Here is a 22842-nt window from a genome sequence, read left to right on the forward strand (position 1 = left end):
TGGAATTATTACATTCTCCTCAAAATCTGAGAGTATTTTGCCTGTCTTGGTATTGGCTTTCCATCTCATCTCCTGATATTCAGACAGTTGCTTCTCATTTTACAAAAGATTCATTAATTTTCCTACCTGCAAGATCTACCTTTTCCATAGATATTAATATTTCTATAGCACTGAATTTTTCTCCTGGCTATTTCTACTTTGCCATTTTGCACTTTTGGCCAGTCTCATTTTTAGATGTCTGTACTCTCTTTTGTCTGCTTCATCTCTAGGGTAAACTGTCTGGAATGATAGCAAAATCTTTGGGGGGGGGGGGGGGGCACTGCAACTCATGGGAGTACTTTTTTAGGCTAAGATCAGTGTCCAATCATCCTACATTGATAGAAATTAAGCTTAATGGGAATTTCAACAGGCAGGTACTAGAGATATCAAAATATCACAAGATTCTCATAACAGTACAGTGAAAAATAATGTTATAGTGTCACAAGATTCACATAAAAGCACAATGAAAAATAATGTTAGTATATTGCATAAGAATATCAGGGGATTAAACAAAGTAGGTGAGCATCTTGTTTGTTTAGAATATTTAGAAACTGAGGGTGAATGGATGCCTATCTGAACATCATATAGTCACAGGTATGGACATGGTAAATGTAGGTGGATAAAAACTTTCAGCAAATGTAAGTAGAGACACTATGGAGAAAGGAGGAGTTGCCAAATGTGTTAAAATATGTCATGGTGTGAAAAATTTGGAAACTAAAAAATTTTGCATACAGCAACATACAGAAGCATGTGCATGTGAGCTTAAACTAAATAATGGCACTTTTATAATTGTAGCTGTGTATAGGTCCCCATTTTTTCTTTGTTGTGTTATCTGAGGAAAGCAAATTATTGTTTGTGGGGATTTCAATGAAGATTTTCTGAAAGAGTCCGATAGAAAGCTTAACCTTCTAGTATTAGTGGGTTCTTTCAATTTGACATCAGTTATACATTTTCCTACTTGGGTAGTACAGGAAAGCAACACACTGATAGATAATGTTTTCATAGACCAAGATAAATTTAATCAAATAAAAACATTTCCTGTTAAGAATGATCTGTCTGATCATGATGCACAGCTAGTTACAGTATAAGATATAGCTCCATACAGTAATTCAAAACAGTCCTCCAAAATAGTGAGTTCAATTAACGATTTAATAATTCAAAATTTTAGGGAAAGCTTGCAACAGTTAGACTCAGATGAGGTGTACAGGGAACATGATGCTAATTTAAAATTTAACCTATTTCATGATACATTTGTGAGTATATTTGAAAACAGTTGCCCAAAGAAAACAGTGAAATATAATTGTAAGAAACCATGTAAAAAGGCATGGCTTACTAAAGGGATAAAAATATCTTGTAAACAGAAAAGGGAAATGTATCTTATAGCTAGGAGGAGTAATGATTCTGAAACAGAGAACCATTATAAAAACTACTGCACTGTATTAAGAAAAGTTATTATAAAGACAAGAAGTATGTTCATTATGTCTGAGATCAGCAAATCTGATGATAAAATTAAAACAATTTGAAATACTGTTAAAAGAGAAACAGGGCAACCAAAAACACAGGAAGACTGTATTTCCATCAAACACAATGAAAAGTTTGTTGACAAAAAGTAAGAAGTACAAAACATTTTTAATAATCATTTTTTAAGTGTTGAAGAGAAAACAGGATCCATCTATTCATTAGAAAATGCAAGGCAGTATGTGGAAGAGGCAATACCTAAGCAATTTGATAAAATATAACTTCAACCCACCTCTCCTACTGAAATTAGAAAAATAATTCACTCAAAAGTAAAAGCTCACATGGAACTGATGGCATTTCCAACACAGTACTAAAAGTTTGTTCCCAACAGATAAGTAGGCTTCTCAGCCACATATGCAGTAGTTCACTGAAACAGGGCAATTTTTCCAGATAGAAAGAAATACGCTAATGTTAAACCATTGCATAAAAAAGCAGGTAGGTCTGATACTAACAACTACCACCCAATCTCACTTCTGACAGCTTTATCCAAAATTCTTGAAAAAGTAATGTATTGAAGAATAGCATCACATATTTGTAAAAATGAAGTACTAACAAAATGTCAATTTGGTTTTCAGAAAGGCTTTTCAACAGAAAATGCTATATATGCTTTCACTGGTCTAATGTTAAATACATTGAATAACCAAACATCACCCATTGGGATATTTTGTGGTCTCTCAAAGGCTTATGATTGTGTGAATCAAGAAATTCTTCTAGATAAGGTTAAGTATTGTGGTGTGAGTGCGCCAGTACACAAATCGTTTAATTCAAACTTAACTGGTAGAATGCAGAATGTTGAAATTAACGGTACAGATAGTCTGCAAAAATCAGCAGAGTCCTCTAACTGGGAAGGTATTATGAATGGTGTCCCATGGAGTTCAGTCGTGCATCCCTTATTGTTCTTTACATATATTAACCATGGACCATGGAGCTTACCGTTGGTGGGGACGCTTGCATGCCTCAGCGATACAGACACCTGTACCATAGATGCAACCACAATTGAGGCATATTTGTTGAGAGGCCAGACAAACGTGTGGTTCCTGAAGAGGGGAAGCAGCCTTTTCAATAGCTGCAGGGGCAACAGTCTGGAAGATTGACTGATCTGGCCTTGTAACACTAACCAAAACGGCCTTGCTGTGATGGTACTGCAAATAGCTGAAAGCAAGGGTAAACTACAACCGTAATTTTTACCGAGGGCATGCAGCTTTACAGTATGGTTAAATGATGATTGCATCCTCTTGGGTAAAAGATTCTGGAAGTAAAATAGTCCCCCATTTGGATCTCCGGGCGGGGACTACTCAGGAGGACGTCATTATCAGGAGAAAGAAAACTGGTGTTCTATGGATTGGAGTGTGGAATGTCAGATCCCTTAATCGGGCAGGTCGGTTGGAAAATTTAAAAAGAGAAATGGATAGGTTACAGTTAGATATAGAGGGAATTAGTGAAGTTTGGTGGCAGGAGGAACAAGACTTCTGAACAAGTGCATACAGGGTTATAAATACAAAATCAAATAGGGGTAATGCAGAAGTAGGTTTAATAATGAAAAAAAAATTGTGAGAAAGTACTACAAACAGTATAGTGAACGCATTATTGTGGCCAAGATAGACACAAAGCCCATACCCACCACAGTAGTACAAGTTCCGCAGATGACAAAGAGAGTGATGAACTGTGTAATGAGGCAAAAGAAATCATTCAGACAGTGAAGGGAGATGAAAATTTAATAGTCATGGGTGACTGGAATTCAACAGTAAGAAAAGCAAGAAAGGAAACATAGTAGGTGAATATGGAATGGGGGTAAGAAATGAAAGAGGAAGCCGCCTGCTAGAATTTTGCACAGAGCATAACTTGATCATAGCTAACACTTGGTTCAAGAATCATGAAAGAAGGTTGTACACATGGAAGAGGCTTGGAGATACTGGAGGGGTTCAGATAGATTATATAATGGTAAGACAGAGATTTAGGAACCAGGTTTTAAATTGTAAGACATTTCCACGAGCAGATGTGGACTCTGACCACAATCTATTGGTTATGATCTGTAGATTAAAACTGAAGAAACTGCAAAAAGGTGGGAATTTAAGGAGATGGGACCTGGATAAACTGAATAAACCAGAGGTTGTACAGAGTTTCATAGAGAGCATAAGGGAACAATTGACAGGGATGGGGGAAAGAAATACAGTAGAAGATTGGGTAGCTCTGAGGGATGAAGTAGTGAAGGCAGCAGAGGATCAAGTAGGTAAAAAGACGAGGGCTAGTAGAACTCCTTGGGTAACAGAAGATATATTGTATTTAATTGATGAAAGGAGAAAATATAAAAATGCACTAAATGAAGCGGGCAAAAAGGAATACAAACGTCTCAAAAATGAGATCGACAGGAAGTGCAAAATGGCTAAGCAGGGATGGCTAGAGGACAAATGTAAGGATGTAGAGGCATATCTCACTAGGGGTAAGATAGATACTGCATGAATTCTTTACAGATCAATGGAAAAACTGGTAGAAGCAGACCTCGGGGAAGATCGGTTTGGATTTTGTAGAAATATTGGAATACGTGAGGTAATATTGGCACTACGACTTAACGTAGAAGATAGATTAAGAAAAGGGGAACCTACATTTCTAGCATTTGTGTACTTAGAGAAAGCTTTTGAAAATGTTGAATGTAATGCTCTCTTTCAGATTCTGAAGGTGGCAGGGGTAAAATACAGGGAGTGAAAGGCTATTCACAATTTGTATAGAAACCAGATGGAGTTATAAGAGGCGAGGGGCATGAAAGGGAAGGAGTGGTTGGGGGGGAATGAGACAGGGTTGTACACCCATCCCCAATGTTATTCAATCTGTATATTGAGCAAGTAGTAAAGGAAAAAAAAGAAAAATTTGAAGTAGGCATTAAAATCCATGGAGAAGAAATAAAAACTTTGAGGTCTGCCTATGACATTGTAATTCTGTCAGAGACAGCAAAGGACCCAGAAGAGCAGTTGAAGGGAATGGACAGTGCCTTGACAGGAGGATATAAGATGAACATTAACAAAAGTAAAACGAGGATAATGGAATGTAGTAGAACTAAGTCGGGTGATGCTGAAGGAATCTGATTAGGAAATGAGACACTTAAAGAAGTAAATGAGTTTTGCTGTTTGGAATGCAAAATGACTGATCATGGTTGAAGTAGAGAGGAAATAAAATGCAGAGTAGCAATGGCAAGGAAAGTGTTTCTGAAGAAGAGAAATTTGTTAACATCGAGTATAGATTTAAGTGTCAGGAAGTCATTTCTGAAAGTACTTTTATGGAGAGTTGCCATGTATGGAAGTGAAACATGGACGATAAATAGCTTGGACAAGAAGAGAATAGAAGCTTTCGAAATGTGTTGCTACAGAAGAATGCTGAAGATCAGATGGATAGATCACATATCTAATCAGGAGGTATTGTATAGAATTGGGGAGAAGAGAAATTTGTGGCACAACTTGACTAGAGGAAGGGATTGGTTGGTAGGACATGTTTTGACGCATCAAGGGATCACCAATTTAGTACTGGAGGACAGCATGGAGGGTAAAAATCATAGAGGTAGACCAAGAGATGAATACACTAAGCACATTCAGAAGGATGTCAGTTGCAGTAGGTACTGGGAGATGAATAAGCTTGCACAGGCTAGAGTAGCATGGAGAGCTGCGTCAAATCAGTCTCTGGACTGAAGACCACAACAACAACATATATTAACGACTTGCCACTCTATATTCATGAAGATGCAAAGCTAGTTTTTTATGCCGATGATACAAGTATAGCACCCCACGTACACAACAAGCAAGAATCAGCTGAGGAAGTTGTAAATAATGTATTTCAGAAAATTATTAAATGGTTCTCTGCAAATGGACTCTCACTAAATTTTGAGAAAATGCAATTTATACAATTCTGTACAGTAAATGGCATAACACCATTCATAAATATAGACTATGAACAGAAGTCTGTTGGTAAGGCAGAATACTCAAAATTGCTGGGTGTGTGCACTGATGATTAACTGGATTGGAAGAAACACATCGATGATCTGCTGAAATGGTTAGGTTGCAAATTTTGGTGATAAATATATCAGTAAATTAGACTACTATGCCTATTTTCATTCATTGCTTTCATATGGTGTCATGTTTTGGGGCAATTAGTCATTAAGAGAAAAAGTATTCATTGCACAAAAGCATGTAATCAGAATAATAACTAGAGCCACCCAAGATCATCTTGCAGATACTTGTTTAAGGAACTCAGGGTAATAGAGTACCTTCACAATACATATATTCATTTATGAAATTTGTCTCTAATAACCCATCCCAATTCAAAAATAACAGCAAAGTGCATAGCAACAACACTAGAAGAAAGGATGATTTTCACTATTCTGGATTAAATGTCATTTTGGCACACAAAGGGGTCAATTATGCTGCCACAAAAATCTTTGGTCATTTGCGAAATAGTATTAAAAGTCTGACAGATAGCCATGCAACATTTAAAAGCAAATTAAAAGAATTTGTGAATGACAACTCCTTCTACTCAATAGGTGAAATCTTAGACATAAAGTAGTAAAAAAAATAAATTAATTAATTATTTTGTGTAAAGGAAACTTATGTTAAAGTGACAAGTTCCACATCATTATGAAATGTCTTATTCATGATCTATGGAACAAGGATTAATTCATGTATGTACATATTTTTACATTTTCTGCTTCTTTCAATTAAATTCAACATATCATGCATTATCCATAAAATTCTATTTTAGTTTTTCTTTTTATCTTAATTAATTCATCTCTCAAAGCCTTCTACTGTATACCTTCCTCCGTTCCAGCCAACAACTACTTAACCCCCCTTTTAAATGCTCAACAATCTTTGGTTCTTTCAACTTATCCAAGCCCCGTCTCTTTTAATTGCCTACCTTTTTAAAAATTCTTCAGTTTCAATCAGCAGTTCCCAATAAATTATGTACAGTCTACAAATGCTACCAAAAAATGTTTTGCTGATTTTTAAATCTTTGTCTTATGTTAATAAAAAATATCTTAAACTTTCTGGTGCTGTAGGTCACATCAGTGTACATATACAGCCTTCTTTCATGATTCATAAGCCAATCATATGCAGTGATTAAATTGCCCTGTATGCTAATGCATTGCCTTCCCTTTTAGTTCCTACATTTCTTCGTCTTTTTTTGCTGCCATTTAGCTCCATTCTCTCATGATAGTTACATTTTTGTCTCTCTTAATGATCTGAGTTTCTTTTATAATATCATTGTTTCAATCTCATCATCTACTGAGTTAATACCTATATAAATTTGTACTATTGTGGTAGGTGAGGCTTGGTCTCTATCTGGGCTGTAATAATGTATCCAATGTTTATAACAGCTCATCACAATCCTACTTTCTTATTCATTATCAGACCTGTCCTGGCACTACCTCTATGTGATGATGTGTTGATATCACTATACTCCCCTGACCAGAAATCGTGTTCTTTCTTTCACTGCACTTTACTTACTCCCATTATATCTGACTTCAGCCTATGCATTTCACTTTACAAGTATTTTTTAAAATAAAAATGTTGTCCTGATTAGTCTCCACTTGAAGATCTGTACAGGGGATTATTTTACCTCAGGAATATTTTATCCAAGAAGATGCTATCATCCTTAAATCTTACAGTAGAGTTATATGTCCATGGGAAATATAACAGCTGTAATCTGCCTTTGCTTTCAGCCTTGCCAGAGTACAAAGTCAGATAAGTTAATCATCCAGAATGTCCCCCACAACTATTAAAATGGTTGCTGCCCTCTTCAGGAACCATATGCTGCTCAGGCCTGTTCAAGGACCATAACCATCAGGATTATCAAAGATTTTATGAACAATCATTTACTTTTAGAAGATTAATGTTACGTTGTATTTAAATTATTCAACTTTATCAGGGTTTAAACTTTTTGTTTGTGGCATCTATTGACAATTTTAGATTTCCTTTTTTGCCATCAGGGAAGATTTGTTTTAGTGTATGAGTTCACTTCACAGTTTTACTCGTATGCATCTGTCTACAACTCTAGCGCAGATACTTCCATTGCAACCCGTGTGGAGCTTTGGTGTAAATAACTTAAGAACTCTGAATAGTCTTATCTTATCAATAAATGAAAGTTCCTTGGTATTAAACAGAGCTGTAACAAAATGATCCTGCACCTCCGCAAACAAGCAAACTCAAACCTCCTTTCATAAAACAAAAAAAACTACCTATCTGCAATTGTTTTTCTACACAGGTTTGGAAAATATAATACTTCTGTAAGAAAGTTTAATAATGAAGCACAGTTAAAACCACTGCCCAGTGACATTTGATACAGGCAGTATATGGGTTAAGCATTTCAGACAATGATAGGCAAATTAACTAAAAGTTTCTTATGCTGCAGAATGTGTCAAGAGTTTCTTTCACACTAGAATAACAAAATATCTAATACATAAATAAGATCTACTTCTTATGACAACAGATACTTGGGCAATGCAGCCGAAGAACGGCAAAGCATATGTTTGTTTACAGGAAGATTCAGTGTAGATGAACTGAATCAGCTGTCTACAGGCATTACTAATAACTCCTATAATATTATTAATCAGCCACAGAAGATTTATTCTTGCAGTCTTTTATATTTATACAGCAGACTGTACCAACTGAAACTTGAGAGCAGGAGAAGTACTGGCTTGAAGGGTAAATAAATTACATATCACCTCCATCTTTTCTGCTTGCTTCTTCCACTGCCACATGTCACTTCAATCCTCATTCAGCAAAAATCTTAAAAGCCTTTGATCAAACACCCACTCACTGGCCTGTAACAATCTACAATACTGTATAGAAGTCATAGAAAGAACTTCATTGCTGAACATGAGCAAGCTGAATAAGTGGGAGCTGTGTGAATCGTGCAAACATTTAATGTCTGTCTGTTGTGGTCTTTTCTTTCTAGTGGATGGTGACAATAATGTGTGTTTATGACACAGACCAAGGGAAACACTTTTTCTTGTACATGAATCATAAGAATACAAAGAATAGGAGAGCTCTCATTCCTCTCCCTGTTAACTCTTAACCCATCATTCTTTCTCATTTGTCTTTTTTTTGTGTAAGTTTCTGCAACTCTTCCATGCCTGTGGCCTTGGCAGGGACCTATTCCCACCCACTCAGTACAGCGCTGGTGTAAAAGGTTTAGGCCCACTGCTCAATTTCAAATTTTCACATACATGTTCTACATTATGCTTCGCTGGCTGCCAATATTAAAAGGATTTGTGGCCAGGACACCAAACATTTCCAATAATGATGATATATATTTATGTTTGCAGAAGATTAGGTTGCTCCCAATGATAAATACCTTTGCCCAGCGACTTATCTAAGGCCGGTATTACACTATCAAATTTCTTTGTCAAATATCTTTGCCCAATATCTTTGTCAAAGATATTTGATGGCGTAATAGGGAACTTTGTCAAATGTCATCCAATATTTGATCAAATCTAGGGCCTCACTGCAATGTGAAATGTTACCACATGGAGCGCTAGCATCGCTGCATTCTGTCGTCTGTAGTGTTTTTATAAACATTGCGGGTAAATACAATTGGCGTGTGCTGACAACCACAAAATTATTAGAGATGTATGAAGCTGATGAGGCACTTTACAGCGTGAGGCACACTGAATACAAAAATAGATTACGAAGATTGGAGACCTGACCTATCCTAACCTAACCTAACCCTCTCTTGTAGCAAGGAAATGGAGTGTTACATTGAGCCTGTCTTCTGCAGATGTAGCAGTTCTTAAGTGAATATTGTGCTTTGTGATATGAGGATACACTTCATTGAGCACATACAGAAATGTATGCTCATCCATTCTTAAGTAATTGATGTACGACTTGACGTCCTCCACTATAAGCTCATGTAACAAGTTTTGTTGAATGCTTTTATCGTGTCATCGTAAAACCCACGGCTTCACCCAGGTATGTTTCCTTTTTTCCCCCCCCCCTGCTTCTCTTCTGCATATACACACAGTGCAATTGTGGTACATGCAACTGCTACAGTTAATAACAACTTTTTGTTGTCAGTCATCTTGAACTTTGACGAAAAATATGATGACAGTGTAATACCTCTTCTAGTGCTATGGCAAACATCTTTGTCAAATATATTTGACGGAATATTTGATCACATCTTTGATCAAATCATCGACAAAGAAATTTGATAGTGTAATACCGGCCTAATTGATACTGATGAAACATTTCCTAGAAAAAGGGAAACAGCAGAGAAACTGTGTCAAAATTCTTGTAACTTAATCTGACAATCTGACAATTGGATGCAGAACATGATGCAAAATATGGAAATTAAAAAAATGCTGTAAACAAAATACAATGCTGTTTCTGTGGAACTTTGCTCGGCCAGTAGATACAATCCAACAGCAAGTTTAAATACACCATACATTATAATGAAGAAAGCTATTGCAATAAATCCACTGCCATTGAAATTTTCTATTTTCATGAAGCATGTTACGGGATAATAACATGGTCACAGGATCATGCACTAATGACAACAAGGGCTGCCACATACTGTCTAGATCATACGGTGTTGTTAGTATTCCAGGTATACCAGCAGCTGCACCTGCAGTAGCAGCAGCTGCCGCTGTCGGTATCTGCGGCATAAGCCGTGCTGTGTGTGTTGGCACGTAGGTCTGCTGCTGGGGTCCTGGTGGAGCAGCTGGCGCTAGCACAGGCATTACATATTGCGGCTGGGTACCCAGAGGAGCCGACAGTGCCTGATAGGGTTGTGCACTGGGCACCCCGACGTATGCAAGTGTATTCTGTTCACCATGCCCAGCTTGTGTGGCTAGGGGTACTGTAGTGCCACTGGTGACATTCCCTGCTGCACACACACTTCCTCCAGCTGTTGTGCTACTTGAGTTGTTCGACAGGCCTGGAAATTGCAACATATTGTTTCAGAGAAGTATTCATTTCCTTCTGCTATTCATCAGTTCATAATAATCACAGCTAGCTAAGTGAGTAACTCAATAAGCAAACTGAATATTCAGTTTTGTGGCAGTACACCAAAATTTGAAAAGGAATGTCATAAAATAACTTTCCCTTTGCAAATCTCATAATATTATGAAAAATTAGAAGACAGTGAAGAAGAAGAACAGAAAAAGTATATATTTACTAAAAATATGATTTATTACCCTTAAACAGTCATTTAAGTCCACATATAATTATAAAACATTTACAAGCTGCACTTATGTATTGAAAAAACTGAATTTCTTAATGTATTAGGTGCAAAAACAAAAAGGTGATGAGCTAAAATAAGCTAAGCTGTACATGCTCAATAAATACTCATGGTGTTAAAACAAAAGTAATAGAGGCACTATTTATAGCAAGTTCATGCAGTTTGTTAGAAGACAATATTTACATAACTAAACACAAAATTTCTAGAAGTGACCAGTGGACGATAACACCATTTGATAAATAAGTTTCAGAAAATTACAAATCCAGTAAGTAAGTAATTAGAATACTAATGATAGCAAAATGCAATAACTTAACAGAGGAATTTGTTCAGGAAAGAAATTCATTCCCAAAGTGAGTTTAATAACTTAATAAACAAAATCAAATAGGTGCCCTGTAATTATGTACCTGGCAAACATGAATATGTGATACTTTTACAAAGATATTTTTGTACTTAACTATGTCTCATCTAAGTCCCTAGTGCAGAACGCTGCCTTTCAACAGCTGCAGTTCCCCAGAATATAAAATAATTTGTCTACCTTGGAAGTACATCTATCACAGAATTCAAGCAGCTTAGGAAGAAGACCAAGCTCTCCCTTTACAATTCAATCTTGCTTCAACATTAGACAGACTACCGGCTAAACAATTCAATATTACAGTCATAAAAACTTGAGACACAATACACATTCACATATTGATGGCCAGAAGTTTCAAAATCTTTGTAGGTATCTGTATTAGAAAGTTATTAAATATTCCATAAGTAAATTAATAAATATTTTACTGAACTTACAAAATGAACACACCTGAAGTTATGTCTGTATAAGTTACATCAAAGTAGTTAATTTAAAAAAATTCCAACTTCCCTCTGTTTAGTCAAAATTCACTTAATTTGGCTTTTATAATGATCTACAATTAATAAAAAAATTTAATGCAGTCAGTTACACATGATACCAAGCACTACAAAACAACATGTAATATGCTAATTTAGAAGTCATTAAGATAGTTGTTACTTCAGTGTGATCATATACAGAACATTTACAGATAAGTGTATATGGCAGTAAAAAGTATTTAGTTTAATATCACGCCACAAGCTTCAAGTTTTCAAATAATAATGCCCTAATGGAACAGGGAAGGGGGGAGGGGGGGGGGGGGAATTGCCAAAAATGAAATTTTATTTTGCTGAGAGAAATTACATCTTTTCTTCTTGGACAACAGACAGTTTTCATGAATAATAATGAAGACTGTTGGACATCACTCTTCCTTTTCAACCATAGTTGATTATTTACAACAAAAAATGAAATGAAATGACCGTATGGCATTGTTGGCCAGGAGGCCCCAAGCGGGGTAGTTTGGCCACTGTATTGCAAGTCCTTTAACAATTTTAATGAGACAAGTATGAATTGTACAGCTATAGTGCCTGACCATTTAAACAGGTGATTACACACACACACACACACACACACACACACACACACACACACACACACACACACACTTGCCTATCAACTATGTTGCACCATCTGATTAATATTGTAGTCAATCAGCACTATTTATCAACACAAAAAGGATTCCGCTGAAAGGTAGCAAAGTTTCCCTCTTTTTATGTACCTTTGGATGACTCAATGCTTCTACTATTCAGTGAGTTCTTACCTTTATTCCTTACATTATTCTGATTATAATTTAGTACCAAATGAAATTAAATACATAACTTGTGAGTTTGCCTCACTCCTAGCCTTCTGATGAAATGAAGAGCAATAATCACTTAACTGAGTTATTTGAAAAGTTTCATTTTGCCTTTCCTCCAAACATAAATTTTCTTCAATAGACATGCTCTATGTTTCTGTAGCATCTTTCATAACTATTAATTCTTGACCAAAAACTAAAAATCATTGGTGTAGTATGTTTGACATACAGAATTGTTTACTGTGTGCTTTTGCTTCATTTAGGAGGAATATTTTTTTCTACATCATGAAGACTGATAGATACTGCAGGGGATATAGAGTAATTTGTAAAACAAGAATTTACTGGCCAGATGTAAAAGCCAGGAAATTAACACTAGTATATGAAAATTATGGTGCTAATTACCAAGTGTGGACAGTTCTACAATGTATTTCATTTGTGCCATAAGACTACTTATCCTACACACAATAAATAGCATAAAACAAAAAGAATGTTTGATGTTAGAAGGTTGGGAAGATCTGTCAAAATTATTTTGTTCACTTATAGTCACTACACATTTTTTATGGGAGTGATCTTGTTTTAGTCTATTTTCTGCTAGGAAATTTATATTATAACAGAGTGTAACAATGGTTTGAGGATACTTGTTCATCTCAAATTCACAATCTGTTCTGTTTAAAGACTCCTTTTTTGTAACAATCTTCATCAAATCAATAAATGTCCATGTAGCTGTGTGGAGCAAACATTCATATAGAATATTGCTAATACATCTCGAGTAAAACACTTTTCAGTACTGTAAATTATCAAAAAGTAATCAAAAAAGTAACTTACGAACTGCTACTGCACATAAATCAAATACAAAAAGTGAGGTAGAGAAACCTTTCAGCTAAAATTTACAACTACAATTTGAACTATCATGAACAAAAACTGGAAGATAGATTTAATTAATTATGGTTTATCTTTACATATGTAATATGAGATCAAATATGTCATCATTTACATTCCTTTCTTGCAAAAGAAAGATAATGGTAATGTTTCTTTCTTTCACTATAATGAGACACATAAAAAATTGGACCTATTTAAAAAAAGATAGCAGCGTAACTCCCAGAAAACAGATGGAATTACATGTAATGTAGGATGCTGTGGTCAGTTCTATCTAGCTTGAAGGTCTAGTAACATAAACAACACTAAGAACAAAAAAATATAGTGTGCCGTACTGTTGATTTCAACACTTCCACATGAATGGTTTGTGCCTACTGTAAACAAACATGAATATATATACCTCAAGTAATTTGACCAACTAAAGACAAAAAAAGAGAAGCAGCAGAAATACATTTCAGATCAAAACAAATGACCGCATAGGCTGAATCACAGGTAAAGCTAGTGGCAAACTTTGGCCTATTGGTAGGATATGGGAAAAATACAGTCAGTCAACAAAAGAGATTGTTTACAGAACACTCGTTTGAACCATCCTGGAAAATTGCAGAAAATGAGTGGGACTCACACTAAATAGGACTTACAGAAAACGCTTAACGTATGCAAACAATTGCAGCACAAACGGTCATATGTTTGTTTGACTCAATGGAGAACATCAGAAATGTTGGAAAAACTAAACTGACAGACACTTGAAGAGAGATGGCAACTATCCTGTAATAACCTACTTACATAGTTTTGAGAATGACTGTTGAGTAAGGAATTTATGAAAATACTACAGCCTCCTACATATTGCCCCTGAATGGACTGTGTAGAGAAGATTAGAATAATTATAGTGCACACCGAGGCATTTAAGCAGTTATTTTTTCCACACTCCATGTGTGAGTGGAAGAAGATAGTGCCACAACATTTGGAATAGTACTGCGGTAAATACCATCTACCAAGTACAGTGGTTTTTAGAGTATCAATGTAGATGATGAACTCAGAAACTCCAAATTTTTGAATGTCATTAGTTACTAGCCTGGTGACATAACTGGAAGTGAAATATTTTCATTTTGTCTTTCAGTGACACATATATAAATTTAAATGTAGTGTTTTTTAAAGATTTACATTCAACATAAAACTTTCAAAGATATTAAATGAAACACAACATACCACTATACAAATTGTGCAGTAGATTGCTTCTCTCACAAAATCAGTGTAGACCATTTGCAGAGTTTGGAAGGAAAGGGCAGGAGCTAGTGACAAGCTGCACTTTCGTGTCAGTCCCAGAGACCTACACAGATGGCATAATTAGAAGTGAGTGCTCACAAAAAGACAGGCATTGGAGTTTGAACCCCAGCTCAGTATAAAGTTTTAACTCATCACACACAATCAAAATACTGGATGCACCAAGATGCATCTGTATTCACTAAAGGTTAACACAACTTTAAGGCCTAAATGGATCTGTGCCAACTATATATGAAACTTGCAGTTGACATAAATCCACTCTGAACCAGAAGACATTTCAGATTTCATGAGCAGGGCATTCTCCCAACAGCCAGTAGAATTGATCTTCAGAATTACTGTCCTAAGCCATTCATTTATAAATGTAATGAAATTCTAATTCTCAGTTCAAACATTACATTCTGTGTCTACATATAAAACACAAGCTGCACATTAGCAACCCGGATAGCATTCAGTAATGCTAATAATGTCAAACCAAATACAGATTATTCACCATGGCACTGTCAGAGGTAAAGTAACCACAAGGTTCCAATACTTTTCAAATTTTGGTATAAAAGGATTCCACTGTTTCTCAGAATACCCCTCCATATAGGTATCTACACATACATGTGTTGAGGCTGAACATGTGTTGATGTATAGAATACAATGAACTGTTGGTTGGTTGGTTGTTTTGGGGAAGGAGACCAGACAGCGAGGTCATCGGTCTCATCGGTTTAGGGAAGGACGGGGAAGGAAGTCGGCCGTGCCCTTTGAGAGGAACCATCCCGGCATTTGCCTGGAGTGATTTAGGGAAATCACGGAAAACCTAAATCAGGATGGCCGGACGCGGGATTGAACCGTCGTCCTCCCGAATGCGAGTCCAGTGTCTAACCACTGCGCCACCTCACTCGGTACAATGAACTGTTCTCTTCTATAAGAGATCCACAGACACACACGTAGTTTCATGTGTGACCCAAGATGTGTGTGACCCAAGAAGTGAGGTAAGTTTATTACTCCACATTATCTATATCAGTGAACACTATCAGATCAATTATTATGAAAAATCACTCTACAAGAATTCATTTTTTCATTCATCATGTTCTGCAGGTTTCATCATAAAAGATTTTCAGTTCAATCCTGAATGGAGATGTACCCAGTGGAAATATCAGCAACTTCCTTTAATTGAGGAGAAATGTAAAATTAAGTACTTCATGAGGAGTAAAAATGTAGTATCCCTTGGCTACAGAAGTAATGAGTAACAACTAGAGTTAGTCATGCAATAGAAATGACTGACAATATAATGTAACTGGATAAATAAAAAAAATCTACTCACCAAGTGGCAGCAGGAGAACACACGCATATAAGAAGGTTATAGTTATGCAAGCTTTCAGAGCCAGTCCTTCCCACAGAAGGGCTAAAGAGGAAGGAAGGGGGGTGAAGGAAAAAAGGACTGGAGTGGTTTAGGGAAAGGGGTGGATTTCGGAAAAGTCACCAAGAACTGCTGGTCAGGGGAGACTTACCGGACAGGATGAGAAAGAAAGACTGTTTGTTGGGGACTGTGCCACACGATGCAAGACAGAGATTACTGCAAAAACATAGTACATGAATTAACATGAGTGAAAAGCTAAATGCATTGTATGTAACAAAGGTAGGTGGGGGTCAGAGAATAATAGACAGGTCAGAAAGTGAAAGATGTAGAAAACTACAACAGAGTGAAGAAAGGAACAGTTGCTGTGAAGGAACGCTGAGATGGAAGAAATTAATGTAAATTAAGGCCAGGGGGGTGCCGAGAACCAAGGACATGTTGTAGTGCTAGTTCCCACCTGCAGAGTTCTGAGAAACTAGTGTCTGGGGGAAGAATCCAGATGGCGCATGTGGTGAAACAGGAACCGAGGTCAGGACTATCATGTTGTAGAGAATGCTCTGCCACAGGATATTGTGTGTTGCCAGTATACACCCTCTGCTTATGCTCATTCATCCTAACTGATAGATTGGTGGTAGTGATGCCAATGTAAAAGGCTGAACAGTGTTTACATAACAGCTGGTATATGACATTTGTCACTTCTCAGGTGGCTCTGTCTTTGAGAGCGCGTGTTTTGCCAGTTACAGGGCTGTTATAGGTGGGCTGGCATAGGTGGTGGTAGGAGGGAACATAGGGCAAGTCTTGAAGTGGAGGTGGAAAAGGGGTAGGTGCCACAGGATAGGAAGATGGGTGTAGAAGGAGCATAGGCTCTGGCAAGGATATTGGGCAGACTGGTAGGGTGACAAAAAGCTATTCTGGATGTGGTGGGCAGAATCTCAGACAGAATGGATCTCATTTAAGGACGTGAATTTAGGGAGTCATAGCCTTGTCAAAGTACATGATTAATGCATTCAAGACCAGGATAATACTGAGTGACAATTGGTATGCTCCGAAACTGCTTTTTGGAGGGATTAGCAATGCCAGGATGGATGTGATGGTCCAGGACATCTGTTTTTCAACTAGGATGGTGGGGTAATTACATCCAGTGAAGGCTGAGGTGAGAATGGTGGTGTATTGCTGTAAAGAGCCTGCATTGAAACAAATACGTTTGCCTTGAAAGCCAAAGCTGTATGGGAGGGAATATTTGACATGGAAAGGGAGGCAACTGTCAAAATGTAAGTACAGTAGCTTGTTAGTAGGTTTAATGTGGACAGAAGTGGGTATATGGCCTTCAGTGAGGTCAAGATCAACATCAAGGAAAGTGGCATGGGATTCAGAAGAGGACTGCCTAAAATTTAATTGGGAGAAGCTAATTAAATCTGAGAATAACTATGTTTGGGAATAAGTGGAACAACCAATGGGCTCAACAGTAATCACTGGCAGGGTTAGATTCGTTGACAGGATACCCAGAAACTGCATTGCTTGCAAATATTTGTATCAACTGTACTGTAATACTACCCTGTGTGTTGCTTTATATTATATTATACTAAGTTAACAAGGGACGTGTACTAAGAAGAGCAGGAAGAATAGTCATATGGCAATGTGTATGAGATATGCTGAAAAGTCTTAACTGTCACACTCCTGAAGAAAAGTGTCCAATCCCATAAAAACCTACCTACAAAATTCCAAGAACAGGTTTCCAGGGGAGAGATGATGAATATGTCAGTGCTATTGCTAGGTAAGTAGAAATGTTTTATATCTGTACTCAATTGCAATAATAATGATCAGACAAGCAGTATTCAGACCAGGTGACCGACACCAATAGGATGACAAAATAACTTTATTTGGAGAAAACATTGGCACATTCACTTACATAAACAAAACTGAAACTATATTTATGGAATTACACAGCTGGGAAAAGAGTATTTCTCTGACTGATTGAATAAGCAGTCAGAATGTTGGATTCGGAAAGAAATCTCTCACTCAGTAATGGAAGAGAGGAGCACCGAAAAGGCAAAACTCTGTCACGCTCCATGATATGTGCTCAGATATATCTGTCAAATTCAAGCTGCCCGCATAAAATATAGACTTACGTGCAAGCCTAAGGCGAAGCTATAGTTCATAAGATTCATTTCAGCTTGCACATCCTTGTAGAGTATGAGATTATCCCCTGCTATGTTATTTCACACTGCAGATGCTAGTCCAGTAATGTCAATAACACTCCTGAGGAATTGTGTTCGTTTGATTACAGATGTGCATTCAGAATAGCTCAATTAGTGGAGCACTGCAAGCCAAAGACAGGGATTTATGTTTGTCATTCAAGGCAAATAAAATAATTTTGATCTATGATGAGACTGATTTCAGTACATACTTTACTATAGAATGAGGCAGAATTAAAAAAAAAAATAAATAAATAAATAAATAAATAAAAAATAAAAACAAAACAGTTGCACCTAATAAACTCTGCCCAATATCTCTTCTCTTAATGTACAATTCTGGCAAGGTTGGCAGAACATCCATGGTTTTCAGATAGATAAACATGTACTGACAGTCCCTAACTCTTGAATTATTCATAAAATGTACTAGAACAGTAGAGCAAGTAGAAAAATTTAAAGATTTTTACCATCAGAGAACAATTATTTTCAGTATACAATCAGATATAAATTTCTAGGGCTGTCTGATGATCTAACAGTCATGATAGCAATGAAGAAGTAACACACATCATAAATCCACCTAATGTAGAATCAAAGTACCTGAAATCTCTTGTTTAAAAACGCGCAAGTAAAAAATAATAATTAAAAATACAGTTATTAGACTGACAACTGTAATGGAACCCTTTTCTGGTACCCAACCACATCTTTCCAACCCACAAAACTATAACAAATGGCACATGATGCTCTACTAACAAAATAGGATAGTAGGCAACACATAGTTACCAACAGAGCATTGCACAATCAATTATACTAATAGTCATTATTACAGGATGCCGGTCTTCCCTCAGCCATGGCTACTTCAACAGGTAATTATAATCTTCTGCAAAAGATTTATATATATACCTAAGGAAAACAATTCTCTTAAAGTAATATTAACATCTTTGTGAACAGCTTTTCCACAGGTTAAAATGCTTCAAAAACTGAATATTCAATTACTGTAGATAACACAATGTTTGAAAGGACCACAAATTTCTTACATCCTATCCTCCTTCATATGGCACATTTCTTTGCTATCCATTTCATGTACATGCAGTAATTATGCCACCTTAGTACATTAACATAAACTTATGACCACAATATCCAGTCCTTGTGTTTCACAGTTTAAAAACCTGTCTGATACAGCATAAAGAATGCAAATGATTAAACAATTTCTTGGGTCATCCACCATGTTTGAGTTTTGTATAAATAGAAGTAGGAACCACATCTGTAATTTTAATTATTGTTCAAAAAGCAGACAGAACAAATACCAAGTTGTTAAATTAACAAAAATATAACTCACCTAGCCGATCTTTCCATATGTCACAGAATCTGGCAGCCAGCTGAATAATATTAATGTATAGTTTCTTTCTAAAACAATTCCCTCCATTCATTCTACATGACAGATCAGTGGTCTTGCCTTTCTCTGTAGGACATGTTTCCCTATCATCCACATATTTTATCCATCAATAATTTGCTTTTGGCAGTACATCATTATCCTCTTTTTGTTTTCATGCATCAAGATTCTTTCATTTTATTATCTACCTGAAAACCCAACTTTATTACTAACATTTCCTTCAGTTTAGACTATTTATATTCCAGTTCATTTCTCCCTTGTATTATTCCTCCTGTCTACTTATTAAATGTGATTCTGTCTACAAAACAGGTAACTGCTTCCTCCTCTTCTAGCTTTTCACTGAACTCAGGCCCTCCACAACACATACACCCAAAACTTCCACATTACAATCTATTATATGATAAGGTTATTTCAGACATTTCTCTCTGTCATGCCTGTTTCTATCCCTCAACACATTTATCATTCCCTTTGGTAGATTTGAAAATAAAGTTTGTTTTGCGACAATTGCTCAGAGAACAAAACAATTATATGATGTAATCGAATGGTAAGAAGCTCTACTGTAACAATAACAAGAGACTTATAAACACTAAGTATTTCAGTTCATTTCTTGAAGCCATAAGTCATTCAAAAAGAGAGAAAATTTACTATTTAAAAACTTGTAAGTATGTATCACAATTGATAACAGTCTTGCATAAAATAATGTTAATAATTTTCAGCTCTCTACTCTTTTAAATTCAATAACAACTCCATTTTCAAAATAAATTAATGGAACTTTACTGTAAAGAAACAGAAAATAACAAATAAGGAACAATGGAAGGTTCAGCAGTCATGAATTGTTTAATATTGCATCCACTCACCACCAATACCTAGAAAATAACCTAGTAAGAAGCAGAAGTGTAGATTTTTAAGTTCTGTTCCCACCAAAAAGATCTTAAATTTATGTCAATTTGCAGCAGTAAAATAGATCATATATAATCAGACTTAAATGTTTCCACCCATGAACACGCACCACTATATTAAGGAAGCTGGATGAATGCTCGAGCGAGACTAGCTCCTACAGCCACTACTGTGGAGAGTGTAGGACTGGTTGTCTATACCATCTACAGTCATTCTCCAAGCCCTAATTGTGAGCACTATTGATAGAGAATTCTGACCCGACTTACAGCTAGAGTTGTGGCTACGATTGCGACCATATGAGACTTGTGGTACTTTGAGATATTGTTTCCTATTGTTCCAGTGCTGTTCCTGTGGCAGCCGCAGTGGTGGAGAGCAACACACAGGCAGCATGCGGCTCGATCCCACTGCATTGTTAGGGGGTGGTGGTAACACTGTGATAGTGGGGGGAACAAGCGTGCCGCTCACACCTGTACACAAATGCTTTTGAAATACATTATAGGAAGTGGTGTTAACACAAAGGTTGTGTGGAACAAAACCTGCAACCCCAATAATATGAGTATTTTTAAATAAAACTTACACAAATATATAGAAATGTAATAAATATAAAAATAATTTGCAAAATTAAAATGCATGGGTAAGATGTAATCTTAGCTCATATGTCACATACAAATGTGGTAGAGCTAAAGCTATGCTGAAAATAAAAAGGCAAGAGAGAGAAAGAAAACAAACTGATTCTATAAATGTACTATCAAAACAGTTCTAGAACTCTTAATCCAAAACTGCAGAATACAAGAATATTGCTGGGAATACACATAATTGGTATAAATTTTAGAAGTCACAGTTTTATATGATCTAGATGGACCCAACAGTAAAAGGGATGTTAATGAGAGCTCTAATGTTAGGTTGCTAAAAGCTGATGTTAAGAAAATAAGTGATCCAGAAGATTAAGAAAATAAATTCACACACAATATGCTTGTTAGTACGGGTTGCTATCTGAAACGTGTGACACACACTGGTGACATTAACAGAGTGTGGGAAGTTAAGTTGATTAGAGGCATTTAATCATGCACAAGCACTAAGTACACCTGTGACAAGTACTCTCAGACAACCCTTAATATCTCTTAATAACAGGTAACTGTGGTTGTGACTGTTATTCTTGCCAGTGAGAGAAGTCTGAATTTCATACCTTTCTAATATATTGCAGTGGCAGACTTTCTGTCACAAATGGATGCAAATCAGTGTGACATCCCTTGAGAAATAAGTAATACTTGGTGCATAATCAAAAGTTAGTCACATATAAGACTATAATGAAAATTTATGTGTTTGCCTCCTAGGCTACAATAGCCACTTTTGCAGGTCCTGTTTTAGCTGTTCCACAACAAAGCAGAATTATAGGTTTAACCTTACATACAACACAAGAAAATACCCTATTGTATTCTCATAGCCTTCATACCTTCAGTGTATACTAAAACTTTACACAAATCAGCTGCCAATGTGTAACAGGGTGATGCATAAGAATTAGTTCCTATTAGTAATGAGAGTAGCATCTAGAAACACTAGAGTACGCAGAACCTCCAAGACAGTAAGATTTGACATAGAGCAACTTAAGAACAGACAAGAAGTAAGCCAGAGACTGAACAGTACAGATTTAAACAGCTGGGACCAACCAAAGAAGACTCTAGTGAAGACGACAAGTGAACTTTCCCCCTCATAAGAAGAAGGAAGCATCCGTGGTGGAATGAAGACTGTGACCACACAACAGCCCACAGACAGACATTCTGGGAGATGTGGCATTGTAAGAAAACCAAGAAAAATTGGGAATTTTTTTTTGAACAAAGAAGACTTACAGCTAAGATAATTTGGGGAACCAAACAGACCTTCACACAAAACCAACTAACCCAAATCAAAGAGAGCTTCGATAAGAATAGCACCAGAAAATTTCTACAAAACCTTCAAGCAGACACTCAGAAAATACAATCTGCCAAACCTCCAATACAGAGACTAGCAGGGCAAACCGGTTTTTATCGACAAGAACAACTGCTCAGTACTTTAAAAACTATTCAACTGTGATCCACCTAGTGAAGACTTTGACTACAAACAAACCACACCAAATCCAGCTCCCTGCCTCCTTCACTGGAAGAAGTTGGACAAATCATTCAATTTCTAAAGAATAATAAGGCAGCTGGAGAGGACTCTATGTTTCTGAACTCTGGAAATGTGCTGGAAGCAATGCCGTGGGCAAGCTCATCGAGATCATCCAGAACATCTGAGAAACAGAGAAATTACTACCTGATTGGAACACGGTGCTGATCCATCCACTTCACAAAAACAGAGATTTTACTGATCTGAACAGCTACTGTGTAATTTCTCTTGTCCCGGTAACATTCAAGATTCTCTCCAAGGTGTTACTAA

At 36.5% G+C, this 22842-nt stretch overlaps 1 protein-coding gene across 1 annotated transcript in view; it reads right to left on the minus strand.

The window, feature by feature from the left end:
- Nucleotides 1-7555: 7555 nt before the first annotated feature.
- The window catches only part of LOC124545802 (class E vacuolar protein-sorting machinery protein hse1-like), a 68067-nt gene continuing 52780 nt past the window's right edge, over nt 7556-22842 (minus strand). Inside the window, exons 2-3 of the mRNA XM_047124748.1 lie at nt 10108-10470; nt 7556-7701 (exon numbers count right to left, since the gene is read on the minus strand). Coding sequence (XP_046980704.1) covers nt 7556-7701; nt 10108-10470 — 509 coding nt within the window. The remainder of the gene's footprint in view (nt 7702-10107; nt 10471-22842) is intronic.

Source organism: Schistocerca americana, chromosome 8 (genome assembly GCF_021461395.2).
Source record: "Schistocerca americana isolate TAMUIC-IGC-003095 chromosome 8, iqSchAmer2.1, whole genome shotgun sequence".
Classification (NCBI taxonomy): domain Eukaryota; kingdom Metazoa; phylum Arthropoda; class Insecta; order Orthoptera; family Acrididae; genus Schistocerca; species Schistocerca americana.